The sequence below is a fragment of the Lynx canadensis genome, chromosome B1 (assembly GCF_007474595.2).
Source record: "Lynx canadensis isolate LIC74 chromosome B1, mLynCan4.pri.v2, whole genome shotgun sequence".
Lineage (NCBI taxonomy): Eukaryota > Metazoa > Chordata > Mammalia > Carnivora > Felidae > Lynx > Lynx canadensis.
Genome location: NC_044306.2, coordinates 147,600,997 through 147,619,000, shown reverse-complemented (window position 1 = coordinate 147,619,000; position 18,004 = coordinate 147,600,997). Strand labels below are relative to the sequence as shown.

The following is an 18,004-nucleotide window of genomic DNA, read 5'->3' as shown; positions in this document are numbered from 1 at the left end:
GGCAAAGACAGACACTAAAGTCCCACGCCATGCCCCCAGGCTGACTATAAAATACAGTATCTACTGTCTTCTTTCCCAGGACCCCACAGTCCTAACACCCACGCGGCCACCGCTTCTCTGCCCTGTTGCTTTCTCACCATTTCTGAGAGGATAGCTAGCAATCCCACGGGCGATTTTAGGGCATCGCCTACTCATACACTGGTCCAAAACACTCGAAAGACCTGATCAAGTCTCCCCGCATGGCGGTGGCTGGCCAGCTTGGGATTTCCCCCAGAAACAGTGGGCTTTCCGCAGGTCAGCCCCTTCACTCATGCTTATTTCGTTTTTGGTATCCGGCAGACTAACCAACTGTTAGAAGGTGAAGGAGGGTCAGCGATGTATGCTTCATACTGAGAAGGCACTGAAATACCAAAAAACGAAGCGAGCCACTCGGCACCATTTACAGAGTTGTTTTCGTTTTTGTTTTTTTAATTCAGGGTAACTTACAGACAGGAGCCATCTGGCATGTGGACGGACTGCTGAGTGATCCAGACGGTACTACCATTCTCTGCTCCTAGTAGGGCCTTAATCCTCAGCTTTTATGGAATGAGGAGCACCCTGTGAGGTCCCAGGGTAGTTATCTAAAGTGGTGCCACCTGTGTGCCAGAGGCCTTCTCCTAGTTATCTAAAGTGTCGCCATCTGTGCGCCAGAGGGGAGAACAAGATGGAGGGCCAAAGACGGAGTCAGTATTATTTGCACTCGTACAAGGAACCTTACTGTTGCCACAAAGTAGGGCAACTTTTTAAGCTCTTGCCATTTCTCAAGATGGGGAATCTAATACTTAGGTGAACTCTGTGACGATGTTGCAGAGATTTATAGCATTTTGTTTCATTTTAGCATTTTGGGTTTTTTTGTTTTTTATTTTCATTTTTATTTTTTTTTCAATATATGAAATTTATTGTCAAATTGGTTTCCATACAACACATTTTGGGGTTTTTTCAAAAATGTTTTTTCCTTTATTTATTTTTGGGAGAGAGAGAGCACAAGTGGGGAAGGGGCAGAGAGAGAGAGAGAGAGAGAGAGAGAGAGAGAAAGGAACAGAGGATCTGAAGCAGGCTGTGCACAGACAGCACAGACCCCGATGTGGGGCTCGAACTTACGAACTGTGAGATCACGACATGAGCCAAAGTCGATGCTCGACTGACTGAGCCACCCAGGCGCCCGTGGAATTTGTGTTTTTCATGACAATTTTAGGTTATGCTTTCTTTCCTTCGTAAGCAGTATTTAACCAATTTTTTTAAATATTGTTTCTAGCTCTAAGTAAATTCCTTAAGTATTGGGGCCCAAAACTTACGTTTTCTAATGCTAGTTGATGTGTTGATAATGCCTATGCCTATGGTTTTTATATTTTATTGCATTTTAAGTACTTTTACTATAACCTTCTTTACCTCTCTTTTTAATACTTTTGTAACAAATGATGATGTCTGTTTTGGTTCTCTATGTTTTCATCATTCTTCAAGTGAATTTTTTTCTTTTATATCACATATTTAAGCAGCTTCCTCATGAAGGAAATATGAGCTGTGTGTAAAGGAGTGACTTGATATTTCTGCCAAGTGTATTAATGTAAATATATGAAAAACATTTTATTTGCTAATAGTCTGGGGCATTATTTCACCACTGGGCATTTTTTACAGAAATACAGAATTAGTATTCTTTAGTTTGACTACTTATGGTTTGTAAAGGGAGAGTGGACATAATTAGCTACAATTTTTCAAAACTGATGACTAGAGATCATTTTTAGCGAGTTTGTCCCTCCTATTAATTTTTTAAAGCTAAAATGCTTATCTTTAGATTCCTGAAACTATGTTCTTTACCACCATTAATGAGACATAATGACCGTGGACCCTAGAGGAAGGCTGTGGTTTGGGCACATAATGAAGATGAGGAAGAGGTGGCTAGGGACAATACAAGGACAATGATGATACTTAATGTTTATTGAGAGCCATTATGTGTTAAGCCCTGTGCTAACAACTTTACTTTCTCATTTCTCACAGCAATTATGCAATGATGTTTGACAGTTCTGCCTCCCATTTTACAGATGAGGAAACTGACATTTAGTCTAGTTGCCCAAGATCACTCAGGATAAAGATACAGGTGCAGTTCAAACTCGAGTTGGTCTGCTTTTGCAGTGTAAACTGGTAACCATGGCAATATAGCGCCCTCTCTCCGCCCCGCCCCGCCCCGCCCCAGGCACGATGTCTCATTCCTGCCCACACTCCTGAGTCAGGTGTCATATATTCCCAGCAATCCTCAGATAATAAGGTTCAAAGCTGGTGGGCAGCTTTTCTTTAAAAACCACTCTGGGATTGCGCATTTAAAAACAGAAGTCCCTCTTTTCCTTCACACACATCCTAGCCTTATTGCCCTTTTCTCTCTTCCTCTTCATAGTTCCGTGGGATGGCTTTCAGCAAAAAGCGACCACTCATAGTCTCTCTCTCTCTCTCTCTCTTTTTTTTTTAATTAAAAACATATTATGATACATCCTGGTGTGAGGGTAGGAGACACTGTCATTTTATTTGAGCCTCTATAGAGAAAGTCCGAGGAGCTAATGCATTTGATACCATTTCACTTTGCAGGAGGAAAAGAAGTTTCCGTTACCCAGTGATGAATGTAATGATGAAACCTAGATAGAGCCAGGTCTATGTTTTGTTACCATTTTTATTGCTACGTGCTCCCAATACAACAAACAGCATCAGTAGTTTACACTTTGATCCGAAGGAATTTTTAGCTTAGTAGAAAAGGAAGCTCAGAGACCAGAAGTATAACAAATATGTACAACTTTGTGGGAGGTTGTATGCGTGTGACGATCTTGCTCTGTATTCTCCTGTGGACCAGATGCATACATATGCAAGCAAACTAGAGAGAATTTCATTCCTGGGAAGCTTTTAGGGGAAAAAAAATGACTTCTGCTTGAGGTTCAGAGATTGTTTTCCTATCTGGAATTCACCTCGTTCAGTTCAACTTGAAAAGTCTTACATGAAGTAGCAGGCAATTCTTCAGAGGTACGGAGTCAGTAGGAGAAGCTGTGAGTTTCCCATGGTTAACATGCGAAGGTCCCTGTACATTCTGTGCTTGGAGAGGTTAACATCACTGTAGTTTGTTCGCATAATACATTTTTAGACAGTTCAGGAACTGACCTCAAAAACTTTATGCTCACAACACTTTCTTTTTTCTTCTAAGTATTTATCTCTTTCATATACTTAAAAAAAAGTGTTTCTAATTCATCATTTCATTAAACAGCTATCTGAGTCCATACTATTTTATGTGTCATTGAACGGGAATAAGTCATTAACTCTGTATCAACTACTTTCAAAATGCAAAAAGTGTGCATAAAATTGAATTTAATTTTAGCTCTTTCATTTGGCTGCTGTATTTGCTTAAATTTCTCTTCCATGCGCAAAATGTGCATCTCTAATTATGTCTCTCTAGTTTACTAAAATATGTCATTGATACTAGCGTAAATATTTAGTACATAAAAATACTATCAAGAAAAAAATCACCTTTTAATAAATATCTTCAGTTCTGAATTCTATTTACAAGTACTTTACATCTACTCCCTGGAGAGAGCATTTCTGGCTTCACTGTGAGCAAGGTGACCACTGACATAAATTACTAGCACATTATTGCAGTCAGATGCATTGTGGTTGTGAACATTTGGATATGAACCATGCAGAAAATAAATATTGCAACCATTGACAAATACTTTTTTGAATCTTCTTCCAAAGCCCCAGAGTCCTACTATACTTGGGTATCAGCTGTAGTTCGTTGATGCTTTTCTCGGCTACCAACATACAAACAAATGATCTCAAAACATTTTCCCTTTGTTGTTATTACAGTACATTGAGTATAACCGTTTGTATATGTCAACAAAGGGAAAAGAAAAAACAACACAAGAACACAGGACACTTCAGCGGTGCCTATTGGGGTCCCGGTAGTAGGGTTTTAATTTTGTCTTGCACAGGCTAACTTACTAGTCTCTGTTCCCTGTGACCACAAGTATACTAAGACACCAATCCTACCCCTTTTCATTTAAAGGCTGGAAGGTAATAGGTAAGCGGAAATCTGTACATCTGCAGCACATCTGATTTTTCTTTTTCTGTGATGTACGTATCGCATTGTTGATGAAACAAAACCACACAACAACACCCTTTGTGTTGTCAGCAGCTACAATTCTTCTTGTTCATAATATTCTGCCTTGAAAATCAACCCATAGAATGTCAAATAAGGCAATACTCAACAACAGGCATCTAGAGCATCCAGAAATGTAATATAGTAAACAATCATTTGAGAACACATCTCTTAAAATAATACTGATTTCTGCAATATACAGTATTTACACGACAGCTGCAAATTCGCTCATACAATACTTCTAATATAGATAAATAGGAATACAAGTCTAAGAATTCTTTGCTCCATTTCCAAAATATTTTGTTAAAGTGTAAACTGTTGGCACCTCTTTTTTTGTTTTTAGTGTAACTTTTGAAAAATAAAAAAAATCAGCTGATATACATAATTGGTTCCAGTCCGCTTGCTGCTTTAGAGAGTGACCAACACACTTAGCAACTTACTTTCCTTCTATTAATAATCTTTGGCGCTTTCTTCCAATGAATTCTGGTAAATGAGTCAGTGCAGAACAAAAGGAGGATGAAAGCAACTAGAAAGTGAACCAGCACTTTTTGTTCCTCCACGTACAGATAAAATGTGTTGACAATTTACGGAGATTTACACTTGAAACAAGTATGCACCACGGGGAGAGAGAGCTTGTCCGGGTTTTCCTCTGATGGCTAGCCGTTGAGGTTCACTTTCTCATCTTTCCAAAGTGGGTGATCTTATGGGACGTCTCTTGTCAATAATTTTTTCATCTTTCTTTGAGGTTCTTGCCTGAGAAGAAGCACCTATTGAATCACTGACTGCAAGGAAGTGGGCGGCAGCCATTTCTGAAGATGAGTTGAGGTGGCCACTCTTGGCGGGTGGGGAGGCCAGTCTCAGAGTCTTGCTTCCTGCTTGCTGAGCTCTCCTCTGGGGTAAGTTAGCACCATCAGGTTTACTGTTTGGCCTGGAAGCAGTGACTGCATTTGGACCTCCCGCTGAAGAAATCCTACTCAAAGATTTCTTCTCAGCAGGGGGCTCTGAATGGTAAGGAACCAAAGATGTAGGCACTGCTAGAGATCCAGGGAGGTCACTAGGGTTAAAGATAGCATCATCATGAGTTTCAGCAGCTTCTGGAAGGTATGGTGGTGGCAGGGTGCTACTGCGCTTGCTACATGATTCACAACATAACTTGTTATAACCTGGTATGGAGCAGTATCGTGCCAGCACCTCCATTTGACAGAAGATGGACTTGTCTCCCAAACATGGCTCATCTGTAAAAATTAAAAGACAAAATAACACATACATCTAAACATAAAATAAAGGGGAAGAATTAAAATTGTTTATGAATATAAAAAATTTTAAGTAAAATCTAACATTAATGGGAGTTATCTAAACGAGCCTTTCATTAAAAATACGAAGGTTAGGGGCGCCTGGGTGGCGCAGTCGGTTAAGCGTCCGACTTCAGCCAGGTCACGATCTCGCGGTCCGTGAGTTCGAGCCCCGCATCGGGCTCTGGGCTGATGGCTCGGAGCCTGGAGCCTGTTTCCGATTCCGTGACTCCCTCTCTCTCTGCCCCTCCCCCGTTCATGCTCTGTCTCTCTCTGTCCCAAAAATAAATAAACGTTGAAAAAAAAAAATTTTTAATAAAAAAAAAAAAAATACGAAGGTTATGGGACGCCTGGGTGGCTCAGTCGGTTGAGCGTCCGACTTTGGCTCGGGTCATGATCTCACGATCCGTGAGTTCGAGCCCCGCGTTGGGCTCTGTGCTGACAGCTCAGACCCTGGAACCTGCTTCAGATTCTGTGTCTCTCCATCTCTCGGCCCCTCCCCTGCTCATGCTCTGTGTCTCTTTGTCTCTCAATAATATATAAATGTTAAAAAATTTTTTTTAATAAAAAATATAACAATCATATGATCCAATAATTCCGAGAAGGGGTATTTATCTGAAGAAAATGAAAACACCAATTCTAAAAGACATATGCACCCCATGTTTACTGCGCCATTATTTACAATAGCCAAGACATGGAAATAAATGTCCAGTGATGGATGGATGAATGGATACAGAAATTGTGGTATATATATTGCAATGGAGTATCACTCAGTTATAAAAAAGAATGAAATCTTGCCATTTACAACATGGATGGACCTTCGAGGCATTATGCTGAATGAAACAACTCAGAGGAAGACAAATACTGCATGATCTCACTTGTGTGAGGAATCGAAAAATAAAACCTCATTGATACAGAGAACAGAATGGTGGTTGCCAGAGGCAGGGGCTGGGGAGTAGGTGAAACGGGTGAAGGGGGTCAAAAGGTAGAAATTTTTAGTCATAAAATAAATGTCCAAATGACTAAATATTGTATTGCATATTTAAAAACTGCCAAAGGTAGATCTTTGACATTCTTATTGCAAGAAAAAATAACTTTGTAACTATATATTATGACAGATATTAACCAGACTTATGGTTGTAAGCATTTCACAATGTATAAAGATATCAAATCATTATATTGCATCTGAAACTAACATAAAGTTATATGTCAGTTATACCTCAATAAAAAATATGAACATTTGGAGAAATTCACTGAAGTAGTTCTTTATGTGCAGAGCACTTGGGTTGACCACCATTTTAATATCTCTGTCAAGAGTCTGCAGATTGAGGGTACTTTCTCTTCCTAGTAGGAACACATATCTCATTTTAGAATGAGAAAATAGGATTCATTTTGGCACAAATATTTGTAGGATATAAAGGAGACATCTTTTTTTTTTTCCTTTTTGTTCAGTACCTTTTTTTTTAATGTTTATTTTTGAGAAAGACAGAGAGAGACAGAGAGAGAATATGGAGGGTGGGGGGAGAGGTGCAGAGAGAGAGGAAGACACAGAATCTGAAGCAGGCTCCAGGCTCTGAGAGCTGTCAGCACAGGGCCTGACGCGGGGCTCGAACCCACAGACTATGAGATCATGACCTGAGTCAAAGTTGGATGCCCAACCAACTGAGCCGTATAGATGCTCCCTGTTTTTTTTTTTTTGTGTGTGTGTTTTTTTAATTTTATGGTCTTTCTGGCTTTCTAATAGAGTAGCTTCTACATTAAATCTAAATTTAAAATCATAATAAATTCTAAAGACCTGTTGGAACAAATTGAATCTTAAAAATGTATTACTGAAAGAATCAAATAATATCCAGAGTCTATGCAATGGTTTCATTTTCACTACTGAATATTCTCAGGCTATTTGTTATTTGAAAGCATAACTTTGGGTAAAGTATACCAACATTCTTTTGAAAAATTCATGGTTTTAAAATTTAATTTCATTGAATTGATAACACTTTATGTACCTTACTAAAGTAACACTCATAAAACAATACAGGTGTGTGTGGACTATTTTTATTATTTTTAAATTTTTTTTTTTTATTATAAGTTATAAGAATTAGATTCCAAAAAATTCCAAACGTTGAGCTCATGGACACATTAGTTTGTACTTATTTTCAGCCATTTTAGGGCATATCTTATGCCGAGCCCAAGAACTCGGTGCAACTCCGAAATACTGATCCTATGTCCAAATCATAAACACAAAGAATTCTAAATTGTGGCATTTATGTACTATAATCATTTAAAATTACAGTGTGTTACTGAGTAATGCCCTATGGCTAGGTAAGGAACCTGCCATATAAATTGCTAAAGAAATAAAGAACCTTTTTTTCTAAAGTTTGGGGAAGAAAAGACAGTTGGCAAGAGCAATAAACAGCTAAAATTACCACCTATACCTATTACCGATTACAAATTATAAAATTAATTATAAAATTACCTATTAGAGTTATAATACCATATCCCCTTTCCAAATTGTGGAATGACCTGTATTTGCCTGACATTTACAGATCTATTAGATGGTATGACGTGTCTAAATATTTGATGCTGGCTAAGGTAATCATCTAATTATGTTGTGAACGCCTGTGAGTCATATTCACGGGTTTCACCTCAAATACCCTTATCACTTCTGAATTACCTTTTCTACGCCTATATCTTAAAATAAGATTAATTTCTTCTTCCATATGTTTAAGGCTCTAGGTCCTGAGATGAGAGGCCTTTATTTGACTTTGTATTCTCTTCTCCCTCTGACCCTTCACCCCCTTGCACCTCCCTTCACCCCCCTCACCCCCATCTGTGGCCCAGCTCAAAGCGTGACCTATTCTCTCTGAGTCCACGTGTGGGTCTCCCCTCTCTGTGTGAGCACCTCAGCACTGCACCGAATGCTTCACAACCTGGGTCTAATTAGGGCCAGAACATGCTTCTGTATGGAGAAGGAAAAGGGAGAGACAGTCTGAGAAAAAAAATAAATAAGAGCAAAAGAATACATTCATTTTATCATAATTTGCCTCCGGACACATGGGAAGGGTTTAACAGCAACAATGAAATAGTACATCTAAGTGGGGCTTAGGAAAAGGATTCATATGACAAAATCAATCACTTAAATTAAGGAAGCTTTTTAGCTGTTTTGTCCTGTGGCCAGATCATTGTAAGAAGTTATTATAAGAAGGAAAAGCATTTTACACATAGTCTCAAAAGGCCATTTGATTTTAGTTGCAGTTTGAGACTGAAGGGAAGTATTGCTTACTTGAAATGTGTGACAGAAATGTGTGGCCTTTTCGACCTTGTAGAATTGGCTGTTGGGCCTGGATTTCAGAGCAAGAGAACAGCTACAAGAATGTGGAATCCCTAACACAGTTAGACCATCTCATTCGCACCTCTGTTGTACAATTAAAAAGGATTTCTTTTAGCTAAAGGAAGAGAACCAAGCAGCTCTCTGACAATTGGGCATATTTACAGAAATACGTAGCTCTATCAGCTATTAAGGTAATAAAGTTTACTCAGGAAGTTTTTAGCCAGCCTCCTGGCAGTAATACATAAGAATAAAATATTATGGGGGCGCCTGGGTGGCGCAGTCGGTTAAGCGTCCGACTTCAGCCAGGTCACGATCTCGCCGTCCGCGAGTTCGAGCCCCGCGTCAGGCTCTGGGCTGATGGCTCGGAGCCTGGAGCCTGTTTCCGATTCTGTGTCTCCCTCTCTCTCTGCCCCTCCCCCGTTCATGCTCTGTCTCTCTCTGTCCCAAAAATAAATAAAAATGTTGAAAAAAAAAAATTTAAAAAAAAAAAAAAAAAAAAAAAGAATAAAATATTATGGCAACAGTGAACTTCACAGTTTCTAACTGGGTAAAGTTTGTTCTTTTGGCTTTGGCTTGTGTTTTGAATTTTTAAATATACTTTTCCAGAGAAAAATGATGAAATACATAAGTCCTTTGTCTCCCCCTCATGGTCATACTTATTCTTGCTCCCATGCATTTCAAATAAAAATTTATAGTGAAATAATTTGTAAGGTTTAAAGGACTTGATGTGAAATTTCCTCAAAAAAAGGTGAGACATTTGATACAACAGTGCCTTGACAATTTTCTTGAAAAAAAGAAAGTACCATTCAACAGAGGTCGGTATTAAGGGCTTCCTGTAGTGTAGACCAACAAATAGGCAACTTTTTGAGTCCCAAGTCTCACCAGTGTGACAGTAACGTCCACAGATGTCATGAGGTACAGATTTAGAAGAATGGCATTTAAGAGGAAGCTTGTGATAGGGGTGGGGTGGGTAAGGGAGGAACAGAATAGGGAGGATGTATGAGGTGGCGGTGGGGCGGGGGGCAGGGGGAGAGAAAGAGAGAAAGAAACAGGCTGGGCAGTGGAAGGTACAAGAAGAAAGAGAGCCAGACACCGCAGAGGAACAGAGACACAGGGGCTGGGAGAAAGAAAGAAAGAAGGTGAGGAAGAGAAGAGACAGAGACAGGGGGTGGGGGAGATGAAGAGAGAGATACAGACACAGAGTGGGAGAGGAAGGCAGAGGAACAGGGAGGGGGAGAAAGGGAAGAGCAACCCGAGAACGAGAAAGATGGGGGGAAAGAGAGACACAGACACATGAGCTAGAAAAAGCCTGGAGGGAGATGTTAGGGAGAGAAAGAAGGAATATGGGAAAAGGAGACAGGAAGAGATGAGGAGACAGAAGAGAGGGCAAGAGAGAAGGGGTGGAGGTAGGGAGAGAGAGAAGAACAAGGCTGAAAAGGGTATGTGACAGACACAGAGAAAGTGAGCAACCTATAGGCTGCAAATGACAGTAAGTCAGAGAGACAGGAAGCAAGAGTGGACCAACACAGAAAATGAGAGACAGAGGCCAGCAAATGGCGATACAAAATGAGACAGAGGACAGAGATGGATGTAAAGAAAGAAAACCACCCAGAAGGAGGAAGAAGGAGACAGAGTGATAGAAACTGAAACCATCCAACATATATTTTGTTTTACCATAGCACACTGATACGGAGTTGAAAATAAAGTGCGCTCTGCTTTTGCAATACAGCAAGGAGGCAGGCTGGGCAGACGTCTGCATGCGTGCAAGGTGCCTATTCCGCAATGCCCTAGCTGAAGCGCACCCATATGTAGGGACAGATGACGGACATGGCTTTGTGAAGGATGTTTATTACCCACATGCCTAAACTGAACAACTACAGTAATATATTTCAAAACCTTCTGCCATACTACGCCGTCTACTACAATGTGAAATTGTAAAGACAATCACAGAGAGAAAGTAAGTCGCTTCTCCTACTAGAAAGACAAATCAGCAGCAGCTTCAGACAGACATCATGCCCTCACCCCAGCATTAGCACCTGAAAGGAACCGTGAAGGCTGCAGTGGTTATGATATAGCTCACACTCTCATCTGGAAAAACACTATTCGGCTCATGTCTCAAGAGGGGTTTTCCTTAGATTATTTTTTGATAAGCAAACAGGAATTCCAGACATTGTCCTGAAATTCGTTTTTTTTGAGGCTTAAAGACCATGGTCAGTGCAGTGAAACCAGTCAGTGTCACACCTACCGTGACAGGGAGGCAGCTGACAAGCTCTGGAGGACTGGGGCTTCTCCCCTGCGCAGTGGTCTCCAGCCCTGCAGAGGACCTGCCTCACCTCTGTTCCTTCACCGCATGTTACTGAACACTATAGAAACAAAGGCTGGAGTTACAGACGTTTGTTCCACCGAGACCATCTTTCTCCCTTTCTCCATGCGCATGTGCGCGCACACACACACACACACACACACACACACACATGTTTGCACAGCTCTGAAGATCTATTTCATTTTGGAGACAGATAATCATAGGTTTATAGCCTGACTTCATCATGTACCAGTCTGGGCACATTGCTGTTGAGAAATGGTAAGCAGACTCCAAGTGACAGTATTCTGTCAGGATCCACCTGTGAGAGGAAGGCTTCTTTGGGTTTGGAATGTAGAGGATGGACTGTGGGAAAGGCAGCCCTGGAAGGTGGTATTTTGGACCCTGGAGATGAGCCGTAGTGGGTGAGGAGGAGGCAGTCAGACAGGAGGAGGGGGAAGGGCCAGCAGCGAAAAGGTAGGAGGGTCGAATGAGCATGGTCTTCTTGGAATAGTAAGAAACTTTGAGAATACAGAGTTGGAATAAAGAACAACAGAGTAAGAAGAGCTAGCATGGGATTTATTGTGGTGAACATTTTATAAGATATACACAAAGGCTGAATCATTACATTGTACACCTGAAACTGGTATAATGTTATATCAGCTACACCTGAAGAAGGCAGAGCTCTGACTGGAGGGGGAGGAGGAGGAGGAGAGAAAGAGGATGAGGAGAAGGAGGAGGTGAAGGAGAAGGGAGAGGAGGAGGAGGGGGAGGGGAGAAGGAGGAGGAGGTGAAGGAGGAGGGAGAGGAGGAGAGAAAGAGGATGAGGAGAAGGAGAAGAAGGAGAAGGAGGAGGGGAAAGAAAGAAGAGGTGGAAGGGGAGGCGGGGGATGATGGGGAGAGGGGAGAAGGAGGGGGAGGAGAAGGGAGAGGGGAGGAGGGAGAGGAGAAGGAGGAGAAGGAGGAGGAGAGGAAGAAGGGGAAGAAGGAGGGGGAGAAGGAGGAGAAGAGGAAGGAGGGGGAGGAGGGAAAGGAGGGAGAAGACGGAGGAGAAGAAGGGGGAGAAGAAGGGGGAGGAGGAGGAGGTGAAGGAGGAGGGAGAGGAGGAGGAGGGGGAGGAGAGAAAGAGTATGAGGAGAAGGAGGAGGAGGTGAAGGAGAAGAAGGAGGAGGGGAAAGAAAAAAAGAGGTGGAAGGGGAGGAGGGGGATGAGGGGAAGGGGGGAGAAGGAGAAGGAGGGGGAGGAGAAGGGAGAGGGGGAGGAGAGAGAGGAGAAGGAGGAGAAGGAGAAGAAGAAGGGAAAGAAGGGGGAGAAGGAGGAGAGAGGAAGAAGGGGAAGAAGGGGGATGAGGGGGAGGGGGGAGAAGGAGAAGGGGGGAGGAGGAAGAGAAGGAGAAGGAGGAGGAGGGAGAGGAGAAGAAGGAGAAGGAGGAGGAGAGGAAGAAGGGGAAGAAGGAGGGGGAGAAGGAGGAGAAGAGGAAGGAGGGGGAGAAGAAGGAGGAGAAGAAGGAGGAGGAGGGAGGAGGAGGGAGAGGAGGAGGAGGGAGAGGAGGAGGAGGAGGAGGAGAAGGACAAGAAGGAGAAGAAGGAGGAGGGGAAAGAAGGAAGAGGAGGAAGGGGAGGAGGGGAGGGAGGGGGAGGAGGGGAAGGGGGAGAAGGAGGAAAAGAAGGGGGAGAAGGGGGGAGAAGGAGAAAAAGAAGGGGGAGAAGGGGAGAGGAGAAAGAGAAGAAGAAGAAGAAGAGAAAGAAGAAGAAGAAGGAGGAAGAGGAGGAGGGGGTGGGGGAGAAGGAGAGGTAGGGGAAGGAGGAGGGGGAGGGAGTTGGGTAGGAGGAGGGGGATAGGGAGGAGAATAAGAAGAAGAAGAAAGAAAATGAAGGAAGAAGAAAGGAAGAAGAAGGAAGAAGGGAGGAGGAGGAGAAGGAAGAGGAGGAGGAGGTGGTCAGGGGAGTTGGGGGGAGAGAGTCAGCATGGTGCCATGTGGGGCAGGGCGCTGCATTCACTCTCAGGGGTCTGGAATTTATTCCTAGGAATGGTGAAGTCAACAAAGATATTAAACAGAAGACCAGTCGCCCATAGACTTCTATGTCACAAAACATCCAACCACAGTTTGCCCCTACCAACTCATCTTCAATGCAAGCATTTGTTTTAAAATAATTTTTCTTGGGGGCGCCTGGGTGGCCCAGGCGGTTAGGCAACTGACTTCGGCTCAGGTCATGATCTCAGGGTTCGTGAGTCCCAGCCCCACATCGGTCTCTGTGCTGACAGCTCGGAGAGCGGAGCCTGCTTCAGATTCTGTGTCTCCCTCTCTCTGCCCCTCCCCCACTTGTGCTCTTTCTCTTTCTCTCTCTCTCTCTCTCTCTCTCTCTCTCTCTCAAAAGTAAATAAAATGTAATAAAAAAAATTAAAAAAAAATAGTTTTTCCTAGCACCTCTAGGTGCTCGATGATGACAAAACAGGGTTAGGGCAGTTTCTCACCTCGCATGATGCCTACGTGATACGTGAGCCAAGCGAAAATCCGCTGCACGTGCTTACACACACACACACACACACACACACACACACACACACACACACACACGCCCACGGGCTTCCCACGCCCACCTCATTCCAGGGCCCCGTCTTCCACTGGGAGGGGCAGGGCGCTCTGTTGCAGGGCCGGCGGTTCTCGGGCCTGTCACCGGCGCAGTACTTGCTGTGCACAGAGCGGTTGGTGCCGTCGCGCAGCGGCTGCAGGCAGCGCACGGTACGGAGCTGGTAGCCGGTACTTCCGCAGGTTTTGGTGCAATGCTCCCACTCTTCCGCGACCCAGCTGCGGCGTGGGGGTTAGGATTGGACATGGTCACTGCGTGTCGTGCTCCTTCCTGCCCCGCAGCCTAGCCTTTTCTGCTCTCTGAGCGACGCGCCACCCAGGGGGCGCGCTGCAGTTCCGGAAGCAGTTTCAGAAGGATGGATGCAGCAAGCAATTCCCAAGTCTTAGAATTTTCTAGCAGTAATAGGCCCCACACTTCTATTTTTAACGCCTTAGTATTTTTCTGCTTACCACTGACTTGGAAACCTGTTTTTCTAAAGGGTGATCGACAGAGGGTTTCTGAAACTCATCTTAAGGTTGCCTGGTTAGGTTCGGGCATTATAGCAATTTTTCAAAAATACACCAACTCACTGTCAGCCGGGTGGCCTAATGGTGGTACACATCTGAAAGGAAATTTAAAAAGGGAATCCACCCGATACTTACTGAGACAAACTGTTTTGGCTACTGCTGCTTTTTCAAGAAATCCTGAGTCCACTCACGTTTTAGTATTCTTACTGAGATGACTATTTCATTTGTACAATTGTTGCTGAGAAGGCTCCCTGTCATATCTATCCTGTTTGGAAAATTCAGCTCTCCATATTGGCCCTGATTGGGCTTGACAAAAAGGCAAAGGTAGTGTGCGTCCTGGGCTTGAATACACCCGATGGAAAGTTTTCTAAAAAGGTATTTTCAGAAAGAGTCGCCATGGGACGTGGCCAAATTCTGGTGTGGATGTCAAGGCCCTCAACACTCTCCACATCAGCTGTGGACACAATATTATGGATCCAGGTTCCAAAGGGCTGTCACCACAGATTCCATTTGGTTAATCATGTCTGTCAAAATGTAGTTGAGGCAGACTATTATTTATCCTTTCCAAAGCTACCTTCCCTCTGTATTTTTTTTTCTTTCCATATATATGGGGTACCAAAATATAACCATGCTAAAGCCTTGGCAGTTTTTGATATTCACAGTTTAAGATCACTTTAGCCCACCAAACTGGCATAAAACATAGTGCACCAACTAAGAAATTGTTCTCAATTTTAAAGGCCTCAATACTAACTCTCACTGGAAGACAGATTATTATACGAGAAGTATACATTTTGTTGTCATAGATACTCCTGGTTACCTTTTTCCCCTCCTGAAAATCCTAGAATGACAACAAAGGAGAAAAATAGCATAAATCCACAAAGGTAAACAAAAAATGGAATAGAAGGCACTAGAAGAAAATTTGGAACCCAGAAAGCAGTGGGACATATGGCTGCTAACTCAGTAGACCTAAGGATGAAGTTTAACTCAGCAGTAGAGGCTGGTTAAGCAAATTGAGTTGCTGGTGGAACTTCAGAAATGTACTGAATTATGCCCTTAGGTCAAAATGTGGGCTGTGAAACTGTGGGTGAAGGCAGGGCTGAAAATAGGGGACTGATGAAATGTCTGCTTAGAAAAGACATCCTGCTCCTTGCCCTCTAAGCCAGCAGGAGGTTTGAGGCTTATCCTATGTGGACGATGAACGAGACTTGTAGCTTGTGGACAACAGATATAGGCAAGAGACAACAGAGAAAGAGACCAAAGTGAAGACAGGGGGTGATGTAAGAATCCACATATGGAATGGTGAGACAACCCTAGCTCCCTACATATATACAACTTCCTATATAAATAGGGTTATAACCCCTAGGCAGGAAATTGATTCTGCTCTTTGGAATCTGATCATTTCATTAAAAGCCCTAATACACAATTAATTGAGGATCTTCACCGACATAGCCCAGCCAGCTCACCCTACAGGGAAGCCCACCAGCAAACAAGTCTTGACCATAAAGCAAGCTTCCAAGCAGCCCTTTTAACACTTCATTCTTACACATGTGTGAACAGCCAATAATCACCAGACACAGCCTCTAACACAAATGATGGAGGAGAGAAAAGAAACAGAAGGAAAGAACTCAAAAGAAATAATGCATGAAAAAGAAAATCATCTTTAATATCATAAAAGAGGTAAAGAAATACATTACATCTGTGAAATAAGCATCAAGTGCCTTTAAAAAGGAACACTTGAGGAAGAAAACAGAGTGCTTGAATATTAAAGTGCTCTTGGATATTAATGACATGATAGCAAAAATGAAAAATTCAGCAAGTAGAATAAATAATAGGTGAGAAAAGAAAAGAAAATTTGATCTGTTTAGGAATCCTAACTACAGATATCTTAGGAAGAAAGAACATTGAAAAAAATAGGGGACATTTAAAAAAAAATACAGGAAAATCTCCTAGAGATGAAAGATAATTGGTTTTGTGTTTTAAAAAGTCATGGAGTGCACAGCACGATGGAAGAAAAATGTTTAGCAACAAGGCAGTCCCATCACAGTGAAATTTCAGGACGTTGGGAACAAAAAAAGATCTTACAAACTTTCAATGACAGACAAAACTAGAAAGCATTGGGAACCAGAATAGCAAATGACTTTTCAACAGCAACATGGGATTCTAGAAAACAATGAAACAGTGGTTTCAAAATTCTGAAGGAAAATACATTACAGTTTGGAATTTTGTGTGCGTGCGTGTGTGTGTGTGTGTGTGTGTGTGTGTCCAAATGATCAAGAGTGAGGGTAGAAGAAAGACTTCCTATATACCCTTATACTTCAAATTCTTATCTACTTTTCTTAGGTGTAGGAGAACTTCTTATATAAACATTTTTACTTTGTATATACTTTTTTCATGAAGCTACTGGAAGATATGACCAACCAGAAAAAAAATGAATACATGAAAAGATAAAAAGACAAGAAATACAGGAAACAGAAGAGCTGATGCAAAAGAAAGGGAGTAGGAATACCTAGGAAGAGGTAAAAAGAAACATCAGGACTAGCAGAAGTCCAGGAGGGCAGAACTGGAACTTTCTGAGTGAGATCTCTAAGAAGTTACAAGTGACAGGATACGTGAGTGTTTAGTATTTATAGGAGATGGATACTCATGGAAGACAGTTTAGGGATGAATTAGTGAAAATTAGTAGAAAACAAAATATAAAAAATCAAGACATTCAATAATTCTAGAACAAAGTTTCAATAGGAAAAAAAGGAGCATGCTAGTAAGTGACTCCACTATTAGGAGAGACAGAAGTCGTTAAAATAATATAAACTCTGAATATTATTATCAGTAAAAGATGGGTTATAACAATATTAGAAATATGGAGGGAGATAAGTCTGGGCTGTGTGTGTCTATTTGGGGAAGGATTATGAAAGAATGCAAAATCCTTCACTTCCCACGTTGGAAATTCCATACACATAATGTCCAAAACCTGCCCCACCCCAAAAAGTCAAGTGGACACAAAAACATTTTACTTAGAGAGTTGGAAACAAGTAGTTACCAAATACCAAGAGAAGCTAGAAAGTGGTTGTTTTTAAGGAGAAGGACTATGGTAAAGGGCAGGGAGCCACAGCTTTATATAATTCCTATAAAATGATTTGACTATTTAAATCTGCTATGTACATTAGCTTTGACTAAAAATAAAATTAAGGGGTGCCTGGGTAGCTCAGCTGGTTGAGCATCTGACTCTTGATTTTGGCTCAAGTCATGATCCCAGGGTTGTGGTATGGAGCCCATGTCAGACTCTGCACTGAGCATGGAGCCTGCTTGAGATATTCTCTCTCTCTCCCTCTCTCTGTCTCTCTCTCTTTCTCTCGCTCTATCTCTTCCCTCCCCTCTGCTCCTCTCCCTTACTTGTGTGTGCTCTGTCTAAAATAAGTAAATAAATAAATAAATAAATAAATAAACAAACAGACTAAAGATATTTAAATTTCTATCATTTTGTCTTTAGTGTATGATAATTAACATGACTACTTACAGTGGATGTGTGCACTCTTGAATATTGCACATTCTTCTGATAGGTTTTGGCTTTTTGTTGGCCTCACAGAAACTGCGGTGAACCATTTTATTATCACTCTTACGACGGCATCCGTATTTAGTGTACTGGAAACCTGGGAAAGGAAATACATTTCTCTGGATTTAATCACTTCTTCATTCTGTGATATATCTGATCGATCATTCATTCATTCACTGAATATTTACTGAGTACATACAGCAGGCCAGGCACTGTTGTAGATGCTGAAGATCCAGAAGTAAATTAAATAAACAAATCCTTAACTTTTCA

General features: G+C 42.0%; 1 protein-coding gene across 1 annotated transcript in view; it reads right to left on the bottom strand.

The window, feature by feature from the left end:
* Positions 1-2,702: 2,702 nt before the first annotated feature.
* ADAMTS3 (ADAM metallopeptidase with thrombospondin type 1 motif 3) overlaps positions 2,703-18,004 on the bottom strand; it is a 144,824-nt gene continuing 129,522 nt past the window's right edge. The window contains exons 16-19 of the mRNA XM_032592972.1: positions 17,699-17,831; positions 13,689-13,896; positions 11,034-11,151; positions 2,703-5,403 (exon numbers count right to left, since the gene is read on the bottom strand). Of these exons, the coding sequence (XP_032448863.1) occupies positions 4,847-5,403; positions 11,034-11,151; positions 13,689-13,896; positions 17,699-17,831 (1,016 nt within the window). The 3' untranslated portion in view covers positions 2,703-4,846. The remainder of the gene's footprint in view (positions 5,404-11,033; positions 11,152-13,688; positions 13,897-17,698; positions 17,832-18,004) is intronic.